Source organism: Micropterus dolomieu, linkage group LG05, assembly GCF_021292245.1.
Source record: "Micropterus dolomieu isolate WLL.071019.BEF.003 ecotype Adirondacks linkage group LG05, ASM2129224v1, whole genome shotgun sequence".
Lineage (NCBI taxonomy): Eukaryota > Metazoa > Chordata > Actinopteri > Centrarchiformes > Centrarchidae > Micropterus > Micropterus dolomieu.
Window position 1 is genome coordinate 9,990,229 of NC_060154.1, and position 16,089 is coordinate 10,006,317.

Consider the following 16,089-nt stretch of genomic DNA (forward strand, 5'->3'; position numbering starts at 1 on the left):
CTGCCCAGTCTGAATAATTTGGTAGGAGGAGTTCCCCTCTCTCTCTCCTTCACTCTGTGTCTCTCCCTCCCTCTCTCTCCCTCCATCGCCACTGATTTCTATTCAGCAACAAAGAGCTGTCACTCTTCCCTCAAAAACTCCCGATTCTGGCTGCACGAAGGACCACTATTTTATGGTATTGACATTTTCATTACTTTTATTCCCCCATTTACAGAAGAGGATGCTGGAGTGTAGTCATGAGATGCATAAACTGATATGGACTAAAGAGTAATTTTAGTGTAAATATTGTATTTACAAAAACAATATGCTTCTGAAGTACAATAAAAGCCTTTGGAGGTTAATAAAAAGGGTCAGAAATAGGAATAACTGATTCTCCTACATGCCCTGTGAGGACTATTTATTTTGCTTCATTCTGAGCTTAAGGTTTTACATATGTCACAGTTTTAGGGTTTTAATTGGTGCTTAATCAGGTGTTTGGTTGTTCCAAAATAACACAATAACTGTGTGTGTGTGTGTGTGTGTGTGTGTGTGTGTGTGGTATGTGGCATAAATGTATTGTTTGGGGCGGGGCAGTGATCAGTGATAGGCTGGAGGGCGGGGACAGATTGTATTAAACAATTTGAAAGACAAGGAATTTTTTTAACGCAACTGAACGAGATCTGGTTAAATATAAAAGCATTCTATGGCGTTACAACCTCTTTATAACGACACACCACAGATGTTTCTCAACATATAGATGCTCTATAATAACATATTTATTTTGATGAAGCAATAAAGACAACTCTTTTAAAAATATATATATGTATATATGATCTTTTTTCTTATACGTGCAATATCATTTATCTCTCCATTAAACGCTCATTTGAATCAGCTGGTCGAGCATTCGTTAACCCGGCCCTTGTCTCTTGAATTAGCCCAAAATCTTGTTTACCTGCAGGAGAGTTGCTCTAATGAAAACAGGAACAGGATCACAACTATAGACATATTTTCATTTATCTACTATGCAACAAACAGTAATATGGAGGTTTAAAAATAGACATCCAGTTGTTGTATATTTACAGAAATGCACGTGCTTTTTAAATTCCATAGCTACCTTAATATAATCTGCGTTTTGGAGGCGACTGTGAAGTTACAATAAAGATCTGTGTGGGTTTTAAAGGGTGTGAAAACTCTGTTACGCAATTATAAAAGGCAGACTGAATGGCTTTAACTGTCCAGTACACAGGCCAAATATGGTGACAACAAACCAAAATGAGGCAGCCCAAGGTCTGTATTTTGACTAACACAACGCAGGCCCATGGTGCGAGCTATGGTCTCTGCGAGGTCGATGGCTGAAAATGTCTCCATAAAACAATAGATGCACTGGCTGAATGTGTGACTCGGCTTTAGTCACATTAATAGATTTACTGAGGCTCAGGGGGGGCTTGCAGGTGTGGATGCTTCATCTCAAGACGTGTTACATTATCATGTGTACCCCCCAGCCCGCCTGCAACCCCCGCCCCCACCATGAAGTTGTGTTGACTTTAATTGGAGGCCCCTTGATAACAGCGCTATAAGACGAGGCTTGAACCCTCCCGGGTCGGCCGGACCTGCAGCTGTTCTGAAAAGCATAACGTTAATTTGCGCTCTGTCAGTGTCTCAGCACCAGCCACAGAGACTCAAAAGGGACACACGGGTTTAATTTCACCTGGACAAAGACACCCTGAGAGGAGTGATCAACTCAGCTCTGTGTGATATTTAATCTGCCTGCTTTTTTTTTTTTTTTAATTCTCCTTCTTCTCCGAAAATTAAAAAGGCGACTTCTTGATTCAAAAATCTTGCCGTATTCACAGTAATAAGTGCCTGTATGTACATATATCGTTAATGTCGATAAAGAATGCGGTTTTGACCCGTTGCCTCCAGCAGTGACATTTCATTTGACTGAAGAGGGTTTAACAATGTGTCATTGAACACTAAGGGGCTGAGGGAATAATGTCTTTTGTGTTGTCGTTCTGTTTTGTTTCGTCTTCCTTTCTTTGTATCTAATCAGGATATTACCTGCAACTAAATATATACTAAGGACCCATTTCCCCCCCAAATTCATAGCGTGTCATTTGGAGAAAGTCTGCAGAGATAAAGCAAAGCCTATTACAAAGTCACGCGTGTACCTAAAAAAGTGTGACATTATTTGCTTGATTTGGAAGTTGCGTCTTTCTTTGTAAACGTTTTCAAAATATATCATATTAATTAAGCAATCTAGATATGAACGTTACCTATCATATTTCCTTAATGGCTTTAAATAAATTGAATAAGATTCATCTGAGCGATTCTGTGTCATTTTTCGTTTAATTACTGATAATGATTTGCCCTAATTCAAGATTTGTGCTACTGTTTGACCAAATGGAGGCTTTAAAAACACATAATAAACGCTGCTTATTCGTGCACTATTCAGCTCCATTTCAAACATTCGACGCTTTAAAAAATGAAATAAAAACAGTGTTAACAACCATGTTTAAAATGCATAAACACAGGGTGGCTCAGTGGGCCACAGAGGTTCGCCATATAACTAAATAAAATGAAATTTCATATCTCAGCCACCAATATAAAGAAAATTTAGCCTGTACTTTAAGAAAAGCGTCATGTATTTATATTTTCCCAGTACCGTTCAACTTGCATGACACCACCTACAAATTCTCTAATATATTTACAAAATTAAGATGTTTGTCAGGATAAAAAGATGTGTACAACATTCCGTAAATAAAAATAATAGGTAGAGCGAGTTTTGATGGTTTTACCTTCCACCACATCCCTGTTTGTGCCGCTGTCACTGTGTCTATCAAGTATCAGATCTGTCGTGCATTGCTCCACACGCGCTCCTCCGTCTTTCTTTTTTTTGTTAAAAAGCCAACCTTGTGTTATTATTTCCCCAAGAAGACGGATAGAAAAGGTCTTACCTGGGGCTGTGCTGTGTTTGAGATCCCTGTGCAGCGTGCAAGCTGAGCAGCTCCGGACTGTGCGCAGCGTGCAGAGACAGAGGAGACGCTGCCGGTAGATGGGGGCTGTTCCTCGTTTCTGAGCTTACACTTCTAGTTCGAGCGTCAATTAAAACACAAGACATTTAAATATTCCTCTCCCGTATGCAGGCAGCCCTCAACACAGCGCGTACACACAACGCATTGAAAATGGGAAGCCATGAGCCAATGGCCTACTCAGCGTGTAGGATATATAAACTATCTGGAGGCGCTGATCGCCAAATGGCCAACAACTACCATTATATACAACAAGAAAATATGAATTACAACTATAAAATATGAATTAAGATCCTGAAGATTTATTTAACCCCTAAAGACGAGTAAACCGCCTTTTGCAAACAGTTTTAGGTTCAAGCACTTAAAGCTCTTAAAAATTAGAATAAATCAGTTATCGCACACACGAGTTCATACTGTATTAGAGTCAAATCGAGTGCGGTAACAGCTTTAATTTCACTGCTGTGAGAGCAGAGGTTTGTGTGAATAAATAATTAGATAGGTTTATAGTCAAACTACATCAGTCAATTTGACAAACATATGGAGCACAACAACACAAAGCCTGCTATCATATTGATACCAAAACGAAATCATTCTGGGGGAAATAATGTTAAATAATTTCAGAATTTTATTTATATTTGAATCAATCGGATTTAATAATATAAACCAAGCAGTTGTGTGCAAATTGTTAGGACCACAGGTTTTTCTTCCAATTTGAACGTCATTAAAAAAGTACAGACGTTTTCATTTTTCTAAGGCTATATACAAGAATAATTCAAATTGTTAAACTTCTGCTTTATTTTCCTATTTTTTTCACTGGTTATGTTGACAGAATCCTCCAAAAATAGCAATTTTATTAAAATAAATGTCATTCTTGGGTTAATTTCCCCTGAACTGTAATGTATGTCTCCTTCTGTTTCACCTGGAGAAAAGAGCTGACGAATTTCATATCAATTCAATGCAGTATTGAGTGTGTTTAGCCAGGAACCATTCCACACACATTTGGCCTCATGTTGCAACATCTAATGAATAAAGAAACTGTGTTGATGAAAGAGGTACCAGTTTAATAATGTCAAGTGTTTTTAAAAGTAAATATTAATATTGTTTATGCTTTGAAGAAGGTTTGATTGTGCCTGGCCTCTAATTAGACTATATTTTATCAAATTAAAACAAACATTCATACCTTAATATATAATGTTCCCTTTTCATTGTAGTGGTGTAATTTCATTGTGCATTATTGGATTATTATTCACCTGGCAGGCTAAACAATATGACAAGGCATTAAATAATAATAACAGTGATAACAGAATATAAAACGCTTGTGCCCTCACTTGAATTTTTATATTTATTCTTAACATGGCAAAGAGAGGTCATCCAAGAGACAGGATGTCCTAAACCTACTCACACTGGCCACTTGGAGAACAACACACTGAGGTACAGATGGATTGATTTCAATTGACAACAAGGGAATAGGATATTGTGTGAGTGAGCACATGGGGATGAGAGCAAAGGGTGACAATTAATTACACCTCTGTACTGCTTGCATAAATGATAATGTGCCATACTGCTAACAGTCATTTTGCTTTGCAATGTATCTCATCAATAATGCAACGGCACTGAGATCCATTTCACTGTGTACCACAACGCATACCGTGCACACAGCACTCTCCGTGCATGATACCCAGACAGGCTCTGCAGCATGCCTGGTTCAACAGTGAAACTAAAGCATCAACCCAGGATGCCTGCCTCCCTGCCTGCCTCCCAGGCTGCATGGCTCCTAGGGCATGGCGGTTAGATTACCACACATCCAGGGTTCATCTGGAGTTATCATTTCTGGGTCACCTCAAGTGACACTCGGTCTCGCAGAGGGAGCTCTCAGTCACTCCCAAAGCGTGGCCAGAAAAGGAGCGGAGGAGAGGTGGAGGCAAGGAGGTAAGGAGGCAAGGAGTTGAAGAGAGGCAAAGAAGGAGGAGAGGAAGGAGGAGGCGGGAAGGCTCTCCCAGGATCCACTGTGGTGTAGGGAACCACAGGCTAAACACTGACAGAATGAAGGAGAGGAGTGCAGAGGGAGGGGAGAGGAGAGGTGAGGGGGGGTGGGCAGAGGGAGGAGTGAAGCACTGTAAGGCTGTATCCCAGTCACATGTATCCCAGTCACATGAGCCACGGTGGGTGGGTGAGAGGATGGTGAGACATCCTGGAAATATTTACAAACACACAGTAGACATGGCTTCATAATTATTGGAAATATCAAAATATAAAAGCATGGGTGAAATATAACCAAAGCTCCATTTTTTGTAGCTGATGCTTAGAATTAAAATGTCTAGCAGTGATTTAGAAAAATAATGATGAACAAGAATAAGCCTATAAATAGATTTTTGAGGCCTCAATCCCCATACATCCTGTTTTTATTTTCCCTCTCCAGGTCTTTCTCCCTCACTTATTCCCCTCTCCTTCTCCAACTCCCCTCTTCTTCCACTTTCTCTTTTCTGTCTCATCCACCACCACTCCCCCACCCCCTACTACCTCTCACCATCACCACCCCCAACCCATCCCTACCTCCCCCAACCCCTCCTTCGATCTCCTCCCTGCTCTGCTCTGCTGGAGCTCAAATCACAACCCCAGTCCCTGGCAGATGGAGGATAGGAGAGAGAAGCTCATAACTAGCCAGCCTGAGCCTCTGCTCTCTGCACACCAACTGCTGCCTGCCTCCCCTCCCTGCCTCCAGAACTGCTCCAACAGCACACCAGCACACCATCACCTCCACCCCCCCAACCGCCACCATCTCCTCTGGGGACAGAGTATCCTCCTGGGGAATAGTGGGCATATTAGTCCATATCTGGCCACACTAGAAAGGACATGGAAACATAATAGATGGATGTTCTTTATCGCTATATAACCTTAGGCAAAGCGGCTTTTCGCAGAAGAAACACTGGTTTAGGTGTTACTTGTATGTGGTGTTATACTGTCAAACTCTTTCTTCCTACTTGAACTATTTGCTGAAGACATTGTCAGAAGGGAACATAATACATGTTAGACAGGTTAGACAGTGTAAAAGCAACATTACATCACTTATCTTTTAAGTGTAGACAAGAAATCACAGATATGACTAGGCCTACATAAACTAAAACCAGGAAGGAAATAAACAGGCCAAAGTGCTCCTTGGGCACTTAGGTGCCCGTGACTGCCCCTGACTCTCCTTTTATCTGGGCTCATCTGGCGGCCACGACTTGGCCTGGCATGAGCCTGACCACCAGTTGCGGTCTGAGGGAGAAACTGCTCCTCTGTGCTATTTGCAGCCCTGTCTGTCCAAAGGAATCTGGTGCGCTGACTGTCACTCAGTGGCCATGTGTGTTTTTTATCACTAATTCTACCACAGGGATCTGGTTGTCCATATGACCACTGTGGAGGCAGCTGCCCTGAGGCGAGCTGACATTGTCTGTGTAGAACGACCAGACGTTGATGTAGGGGCTGCTCAAATGCTGCTTGAATATCAAGACACACGCCGTGCACGTACTCAAATGTGCACGCACGGCCAATTGCTGAGACTGATGTTCCTTTCAGCCATCATACGGCTGACACTCAAGTTGTTTTTTTCCCCCCGCCAACCCTATGTCAGTTCCTGGCTGGTCTGGCCAACAGTGATGGAGACACTGTAACTGACTGTGGTTGGGGCCATTGGCCGCAGGGCTGCTGTGCCTGTTTGAGATTTTGAGATGGGGGTGGGGGCTGCTTGGCCTGTCAACTGGTTGTGACTGGAGCCTTTCTGGTCACAGTTCCAAACTGGACAGCTCTCTCTTTCTCTGCGGCTAGTGCCACCGTCCTGTAGAAAGGCACGCGGTATAAAGCTGCCACTCTGCTCCAGCACAGCATATGCTCCAGCTGAAGGTCAGAGATGTTCAGTCCAAAATGCCTGAAATAAACACCTCGCGTGTCTGGTTGGCTGTAACTCGGAAGCACATCTGCACTGAGGGAATACAACGCTGTGTGTGTGTGTGTGTGTGTGTGTGTTTATATTGAGAAATAAAAACTTTTCAAATTTCTTCATTTTTCATCATTCTGCTGGTAGCCGACATTGCATAATACAGCCAAATTCAACTAAATGAATTAATTCATGAATAAGGTCGATCGAGGCATTTTGTGAGTATAGTCATAATGGCATTAATGTTATAAACTTGTAAAATTAAATTAGCTATAGGTATCACAACCAATTAATCTAGCAGACAGAAAGAAAGCAAAAAGAAATAGGAAAAGCATGCAGGCTATGATTATTCCCTTAGTTAAACGCTCTCTCACTATGAAAGCACAATAGACAAGGTTTACTGTTTCTAAACATACTTTAATATGATGAGTGACCAGTCTGGTGGTAGAAGGTGGGGTCTATTTTCAAGTAAATTTCTCCAAAAATCTGTTGAAGGGATTTCTGTGCTGTTTGTGTCTCAGTCACCAACTGCTAGGCTAGAACATGATGAAAAAAAAAAAAACATTTCAAACTGTGCCATCGCTGGATTGGGAAGACGTGGAGGGATGATGCAGACATGAAAGTTGGCCTATTTCATGGTCAGGCTGCGGGACCGCCGAGGCCCTGAATGGCAATGCATCTACTTTAATGTGACAGACAAGTCCCTAGGCAAAACTCGCAGAGCAGCGGCAGGCAAGCGGGCCCAGGTACTTGATGAGTATGACACCTTCACCGTCCCGCTGTAGAAATGTTGCTGCCGCACGCTCCGCTGCCTCGGTTTAGAATAACACCAAATAAATTCGCCTCTCATCCCGCCTGACGACGCATCCCCAAGAACCTGTCCTCCCCAGCACTGTTGGGATCATGAATCTCCTTGTAGCCGCTCACAGGGCTTTGCTCCGATCACTAAGCACTTGCCTTTGGGACCCACCTGCCGAGGAAAATTGTGGTCGCGCCAGTAGGCGGTTGCAACAGAATTCCGCGGCAGACAGATCCTCTCATCCCGACGCTGTTTGCCCAATCAGGCTGAGACAGGCGAGTGTGTGTGGCAGGTTCAGAGCCAGCGCCTGAAGGCATCGCGCTGCCTACTCACATGCACTCACAAATCACAAATCAAGTGGCACATCTTTCCTCAACATCTCTTGCACGCACAGGTAGTGCTGTATGAGCGCTTGACCTTACCTTGTACTATCACTGTGGGCTACAAAGTGCGGCGTTTAGTGCAACCTTTATTCTATATTGGCCTATTAGGAGCCACAGGGTGTTCAGATGGAGAAAGCCTGCCAGTGCATGTGTGCGTTTAAACATGCTAGTGAACATGAGCTGATCTATTGCAGTGCTGGGATAAGAGGGCCCAGGAGTTCATTAGGCTGCAGCTCAGGAGAGCAGCCGCAGGGAGCTGCGCTGTAGCCAAGTGTTGCCAGGAGGCTGAGCTGCGAGTCCGGTGGGGACGGCTGCTGTTGATGTCCATGGCATGTTTGTTAACAGCCTGATTCCATCAAGTGGTGTAAAAGCAGCACAGCCATGTGTAAGGGCTGACCCTTGGCCTCTGCCTATTTTTAACAACACTGTGTTTCAGTCAAAGGTAGACAGTTCAGTTGAGCACTTGTGGAGTGTAAATGATGCTAATATTCATGCAGTTGTACATTTGGGAGAAAAAAATAACAAGAGCTGCAAAGCAAAAGAGCACCAGACTCCATCTGACTATCTACAGTTAGTTTTGCTTATATGCCCTTTATCTTGAGGGCGAACATCTAAAATGCTCTTTCAGTTTTCATCTCCATACTCCCACAACCCTTGTAAATGCATCAGAGGAGTGGAATACCACAAAATATTAAATACTTTTAAAGAGAAATGCAAAATGAAGCTCAAGGCATTTCATTGGACATTTGAGAAAAATATAAGAAAAATAAAGCAAAGCCAAAATGTGATAAAAGACTATTTACATGAGGTTCTAGTGAACAAATAATTTCTCCTACTTCCCTGTATTGTGAGAATGAAAATAATCCGGAGAATAGTTGTGATTCATAGGAGGCAGGTCTTGCACAGATAGAACCCAAATTTCATCATTTAGTACACTGCTAAAAAATGACTCAAGTAGTCCAAATAATGACAGGCAGAAGACAAGCAACCTGATGGGTTCCATTCTAAACAGGCATTTTACCTCGGTCATGTTAGGCCTATACATAAAACAGAGAATTAAATTGTTTCTTCAGTGCAGGGTCCTTCACGTTGACTTGGCCATATGGACACTAGGGGAGAAAATGAAATAATTAAATGGTGCTAAATGGCTACATGTGGAGCAGAACTTCAGTCACACAGAGAACAAGACATGGACATGTGTGCAGAGCAAAGCACACCAGAGGAGCAAAGCTTAAACAAAGGAGAACAGGATGAGGCAGGATCAAATCAGGACTGAACCACACAAGCAAGAGAGGACAGAACAGACGAAGACAGAATGGGATGGGACTGGGCACGGCACAACAAGACGAGACTGGATGGGATGGGATGGTATAGGACAGGGAGGGATGGGGCAGGATGTGGACTAGACAGACCAGAACAAACCAGGACACAACAGAAGTGAAGTGAGCAGAACGGCGGCCCTGTTTCCCAAAGTATCTTGAGGCTAATGTGATCATGAAACCCATCCTGCCACTATATCTACGTCCATTTCCGGGGTGTTTTCAAAAATGGTTGTATTAAGACACCTGTAGAATTAACTGAGAACTATGTGTTTCATTTAAAACCAAGTTAAGTTAATATCATAACCAGTAAACTTTAAACCAGTAATTCTCTCTGTGAATAAATGTGGTGTGTTCAACATAGGGATGCTTATAAAACAGGCCTAACCTACCTGAAACACTAAACAAATGAATATTTTAGTCCTTAGGTTCAATCGGTATCTAAAAAAGTAAAACCACAGGAGCAAAAAATATTTAGCTTTCAAGGAATGAAATGTTGATTTTCACCATACACCATGCAGACCACGTTGTGAAGCCACGATTTTGGCCATTATCTAGCCCAAAGGCCTTTTTGTTTGTTCTACTTACGTTGCTATATTATTATTAAATAGACAATTTTGTTAATGTTTTCTGTCACGCCCCCTTCATACGCCAGAAAACATTCATGCCCCTCCACCGCTGCAAAAGCGGATTTAATTTTTATTAATCATTCATTTATTCATTTTATTAATCAACAACAAAGGCGCATCAGAGCACTTTTGTTTGTTTATGTCACCACATGAATCATATTCATGCAACTTTCGGTCCACTCAATATTCACGAAACCCCTAAGTGGCTCTACGCCAAGTTTGAGAACCACTCTAATACAGGAAGGTTCATCTGACAACAGAATGACAACATCTGCATAAACAGGTGACATTGCTCTCATTCAAAAACTTTAAGAATCATCACTTTAAGAGATTTGAAACTACTTCTTAATTTGTGCTTATGGACAACATCTACTTTCAGCACAGGCAAATCAACAAAAGTACAATACGTTTCTTTCTTACACTTACCTCCACCAAGTAACATGTATCATATGGAAGCTCTGAGTGTTGACTGAACATTAAGGCACTAACATGATCCTTATACTAACCTGATTAGCATTGTTTAGAAAAAAGAAAAATATACAGTGAAATTAGCCCTGTTACTTAATTAATTTAATTATATCACCCCTTTCAGCACCATGGACAGCTGATGTTAAGACACACTTTAGAGCCATGTACATAAAGTTTTTTTCTATGTGGTGTTTCAGGTGCACAAAATTTAGAACATTTGTCAAAACGCAGGGGAAACAGGGTCCAGAACAACTCTAACCTAACCCTAAGAATTCAAGAGGATGGGACAGGACAAAAAAGCTGAAGTCAATAAAGAGAAAAAACATGCACAAAAGAAAACAAATTAAGTGATGTTGAGAAACACACAGCCTGGTAAAACAGAAAACAAATAGCTCACATGTCTGCACGCACAGCCACAGCATTTCCCTCTCTGAAGGTGGGCATACTCTGTGAACACCTTGTACCCACTGGAAGGGTCGACATACATCTGCTTCTTTGCCTGAACATAATGGAGATATTATTATTTAATTAGCATGGCACACAAACGCGTATGCTCGTGTGTGACCCCCGCATACATAACCATATACAGTACTTATACACACCCAAACACAAAGGAAATGTAAGAATAATACTGAATATGAACATATAGATAGAAACAGATTGCTTTGGGTCAAGGAGGAGAGGGACTGGATGACCTCTATGCATAGAAACAGATGTACGACAGTCTAACTGTTGTAATGTTACAAATTAATTAGTGCTGTCCTTTTGTGTGTAATTCAGTAGGTGAGACTCTGTGATGATTAATCAACTGGTGGCATTGTAATATGTTTAATGTTCATCCCATATTTGTAGGATGCTTAAACAGATTTTAGAAACAATCATTCTTTTATTTTCGCCGATCATTCATCTCGTATAGACAAACACCTACTGTACACGAAAAACACTGAACTCCTCTGTCATCCCTTAGGAAGTTAGGAAATGTCATCTCTCAGTCTGTTTCAAACTGAGAGCCCACTAGTTGGTGAGCTTTGACAGGCCACAAAGAGAAAAAGGCCCCAGGCCTTTTGGTGACACGGCCTGTCATTTCACATGGCATTGCAGGGGCACATAGTGAAGCTGGCATAGCTGGGCCCCCTCTGTATTGTGCTTTTCCCACCCAGGCCCTACCACTCTCCCCAGGTCGCGGCCAACTTGCCTCAATTTCATCCACACTCAGAAGCACAATATTTACAACAGAGAAGCCTAAAGGCATGGAGATGACACCTATTCACAACTGCCATCACCACAGAGCTCACTGGCTTTGTTTGATGGAGGAGGAGGTAAGATTTGGTGAATATGATCTGACACAAACAACAGTTGTCATTACTTACATGACATGTTATGTGTATAAAGCACTGGGTAGGTAAGTAAAATTGTAACAAAAAAGTTTTGTTTAAAAACTGGATCTTCTTAAAATTGTTTACAAGTTTTTGCATCACACATGTCTAATCTACCCACAATCTCTGTGTTAAATGATTCAGTAATTAAAATTGCAGAAAATGTCACTCTGCCAAGGACCCATGGGGAGGCCTGCCCTGGGGACAGGTGGGCTCTGGAGATGCACCACAGCTGGCATATCATCATCGACTTAAAGCTTAATAAACAATGGTCTTATTGTTCCGGAATTATTTGTACTCATGGTATCTGGTCTCTTGAGGAATTAACATTGACGTCAGGTTTGTCTTTTCATGGAGTATTTCACTTACTCGAAATGTGTATGTAAATATGGTGGTCTAAAAAACACTTACTTACCTCAATGTAGTCATGTCTGATGATTATTCTGTTATGTATTAAACCCTGCATTTACATGAAACACCGGCAAATATGGAAGAAAAATACTGAACATTGGTATTAGCTCCAAAAATCGTCACAACTAGAGCCGCAATGATTAATCGGATAATCGATCGTTGTCGACTATTAAATTAATCGCCAACTATCTGGATAATCTATTAATCGTTTGAGTAATTTTTTAAGAAAAGTGATTTGATTACAGCTTCTTAAATGCAAGTATTTTCTGGTTTCTTACTCCTCTATGACAGTAAAACAGAATATCTTTGGGTTGTGGACAAAACAAGACATTTCAGGACGTCCTCTTGGCTTATGGGAAACACTGATCTACATTCTTAACCATTTTCTGACTTTTTATAGACCAAACAACTAATCAATTAATCAAGAAAATAATCGACAGATTAATCGACAATGAAAATAATTGTTAGTTGCAGCCCTAATTACAAGTGACCTAGTACATGTTTAATTTGTTTTGGCAAATGGATTCACCTTGTGTAGCAAAGACGTGTATTATATTTTCATTGCAGCATTACAGTTTTTCTGTAATTGTATTTACAATGACAGAATACAGCAGTATTATTTTGTTCCTATGGTATATAATATAAACACCTTAAAACTAAATATATTAACTCATACCGTAGGAAGTGCAGGTTTGAGATACCATTTACTTTATACAGTACTTCTATATATAAATATATTTCAGAGAAAGTTTGATTTTGACTCAGACTCAATTATTTGACAGCTGTAGTTACTTTGCAGGCATAACATTGTTACAGATCTACCCAACAGTAAACTCAGCTCAACTTTACAAGAAAAACAAGCTCAACATAAACAGGACATGCTACAACATTAAAATGCAGCTTACTTTCCAGCATTAGAATAAACCTACAGTAGGCCTATATAATAATTAGCACTCTGAAAAGAAACAATGTCTCAGAAACTTAAAACTGTTTTGCAGATAAAAGCCTAGTGTACTTTTATGTAATCTTTTGATTGATATAGGCTACTTGTAGGTTTGGAGTAGGCTATTTATAAAGTGTGGTATTGCTACTTTAAATGAAATAATCTGAATACTATCTCCATCTCTACATTTGTGCAATTCAGTACAAAATTATAACCAACAAAAAAACGTGTTGGAGCCCTGTTTGTAATTTATCATGCGTAACTGCGATAATCAGATTGAACAACATGACATCATTGGATTTCAAGTCTTTGAAGTGATTCATCTTACCTCGCATGCCTCTCTGTGGGTTCTATAGATGTCCATCTCTTCCTCTGTGAACTTTCTTCCAGCCAGGTCTTTTTCACCCCCCATGCTGCTTGTCACCACGTCATTGAAGTCTGCTTCACTCCTGTCTGCATTGATCTGTAACTTGCTTCTGCTTCTCAGTCCTTTCGAGATTTCTTCTGAGAGGTTTGGTATCGACATTGTTACAAGTCGTTTATTAAACTGGACATGTAGAAGAATCAATCTGCTGACAAATGCTTTACCCGGGCAATTCTGATGAAACATGCTCCTGTAAAACTACTGTCTGGTTTAGAAACGAAGTTGGGACTACTTTGAAATCGCTTCTTGCCTTGACCGTGTGTGCAAAAAGATAGAAGATACCGGGGGGAAAGGCCATCTCAAACCAGTAAATACAGTGACATCTGTTGTGCTTATCAAAGATTGTCTATGTTACATATTTACTTTTAGCCTCCTCCTCTCAGTTTTGCCTGAACAGAAAGTGTTGTACTTCCTTATTTGCCTCGTCACATTGGTAACATGTGACCAACTCCTAACACTGATCCACTGTCGCACACAGCGCCCCTGCTGTTTCACAGCGGCTACCAAGGAGTCCCTGGAGATAAAAGGATACACTTTATTGAGGGACACATGGTAAAGAAAAATCACAAACCACATAAAATTAAGGAGAATTATAATTAAATGATATCATTATTATAATTAGATTTTTATCACTAAATTATCACACTTGAAGTAATGGATTGATATACTGATTGAGTGATGTAATAAGGTATGAGCACCATAGACTGTAAATAAAAAGGTGAGCACCAGTTACTAATAGAGACAAGAGTCCATACCTTTAAGCATTCATGGGTGCATTATTTATTTCTGAGAATAAATATTGCACCAGTTTGATACTAAGGATCACCCACACTGAGAAAAACATATCTCACTTACTCCCAGTAGTACAGTCATCCAGCCATGCAGATAGTGTTGGTTTTGTTTGTTCTAACCAAATATACATGCGTGACAAATTAAAAGGAAAAACAACATAAAGTATCTAACTCTATTGGTGGGATGAACTTCATTTCTCCACAAGATATACCCTCATTGATATATAGGCCTACAACCTTTATTTAATCAGGAAATCTAATTGAAATCAACAAGCTCTCTTTTGCCAGGGAGACCTGAGTACAGCAGATAGAAAGAGAAATAAATATAGCCAGACATAACAAAAGGACATAGCATCAATAAATGGATTGTCTTTATCGGTTTACTTTATGTATTTTCTGTACTGTTCTTTTCTACTGTACCTCAATGTGCATCTCTGATCAAATGAATTTCCTCTTTTGGATAATGAAGTTCAGTTTGATTTGATTAGAGTATTTATGTAACATGCTATCTTAACGTAATTGTATAATTGTATTACAATGAGCGGGTAAACCAACTGTTCTCCATGGCTGCAATGACACTGCAGTGTAAACAAAGAGGAGTAATATTAAAGTAATATAGTGACTTGGACAAAAACACTGCAAGGTTGATGAGTGGACATTAATGAGTCCTTTCAAGGTTATCCACCGCTGTAAGCCACCTCTGATGATGTGTCTACTACAGAATTCTGGGTAATGAAACCTGACAAGTGTCTTTTGACTGACATTGTGGGGTCAATTTACCCACAGACAAATTACACATCACTAGTAAAAATATATGCATGCTTACTATGAGAAACAGTGTGCACACAAGCAGTATGTATTTACTGTATGTTATTAAGTTTAGTAATATGATAATGCACATGTAGATTTACATTGCGATAGACCCGGGGAAGCAATGCAAGATTTTGTATTAACTATACTGATGGCTTCAGCAAGATAAATCATGTGCACCGCACCTCAGCTCGGTCAAATGTTTGAAGCCATTCTGAAATGTATTTTCAGGGCCTCAGAAGGACAATGACACACGGTATTGTTCTTTTTTCAGTGTTAGGTTCTCTTAAATGAATGTAATCTGGGACTGTTTACTGTTTACAGTTGTCTGAAATGTGAAACCTCACTGGTTCCCAGCACCCAAGACTCATGAGAGCTTTATGTATGCTTCTTCTTGTGTGTTTGTGTGTTGTATTGTTTTGTTTTTTTTTATGTTAAGGCAGCAGCCCTGCCATTATCATTTCATACGAATGCCTGAAACAGCATGCCCCAGTCTGCTGCCACTTAATTACCTTCCAGTCAGCCTGAAGAAATCTGGCTCTGATCCAGGCAGACTCTCTGGAGAGGAGAGAGAAGTACTTCTAAGCCATTGGTTTCAATTTACCATGGGACAAATATTGCTTAAACATGCAAACAATAAAAGGAAAGTCCACCCTAAAATAGAATTTATGTTGCACTGAATTTCATTGTTTTTGGCCAGTAAAGTCAACATCAATAATAAGATAAATATTTCACCTAAAAGGGAAATCAGGTGTCACTTTAGGGAGCTGTTCCACCAACAATGCAGTTATTACAGACTCCGTGGACTCATA

General features: G+C 40.5%; 1 protein-coding gene across 2 annotated transcripts; it reads right to left on the bottom strand.

The window, feature by feature from the left end:
* Positions 1–7,320: 7,320 nt before the first annotated feature.
* On the bottom strand, positions 7,321–14,101 carry lg05h1orf53 (linkage group 05 C1orf53 homolog). 2 transcript variants are annotated; one of them, XM_046050538.1, is made up of 4 exons: positions 13,841–14,101; positions 13,581–13,756; positions 10,920–11,021; positions 7,321–9,215 (listed from the first exon to the last, which is right to left on the bottom strand). In XM_046050538.1, the coding sequence occupies exons 1-4, from the start codon at positions 13,860–13,862 to the stop codon at positions 9,144–9,146; spliced, it is 372 nt and encodes a 123-aa protein (XP_045906494.1). In that variant the 5' UTR covers positions 13,863–14,101; the 3' UTR covers positions 7,321–9,143. The 2 variants fall into 2 exon arrangements, with proteins under 2 accessions (XP_045906494.1, XP_045906493.1); XM_046050537.1 differs by having other exon boundaries at positions 13,581–14,100.
* Positions 14,102–16,089: the final 1,988 nt, after the last annotated feature.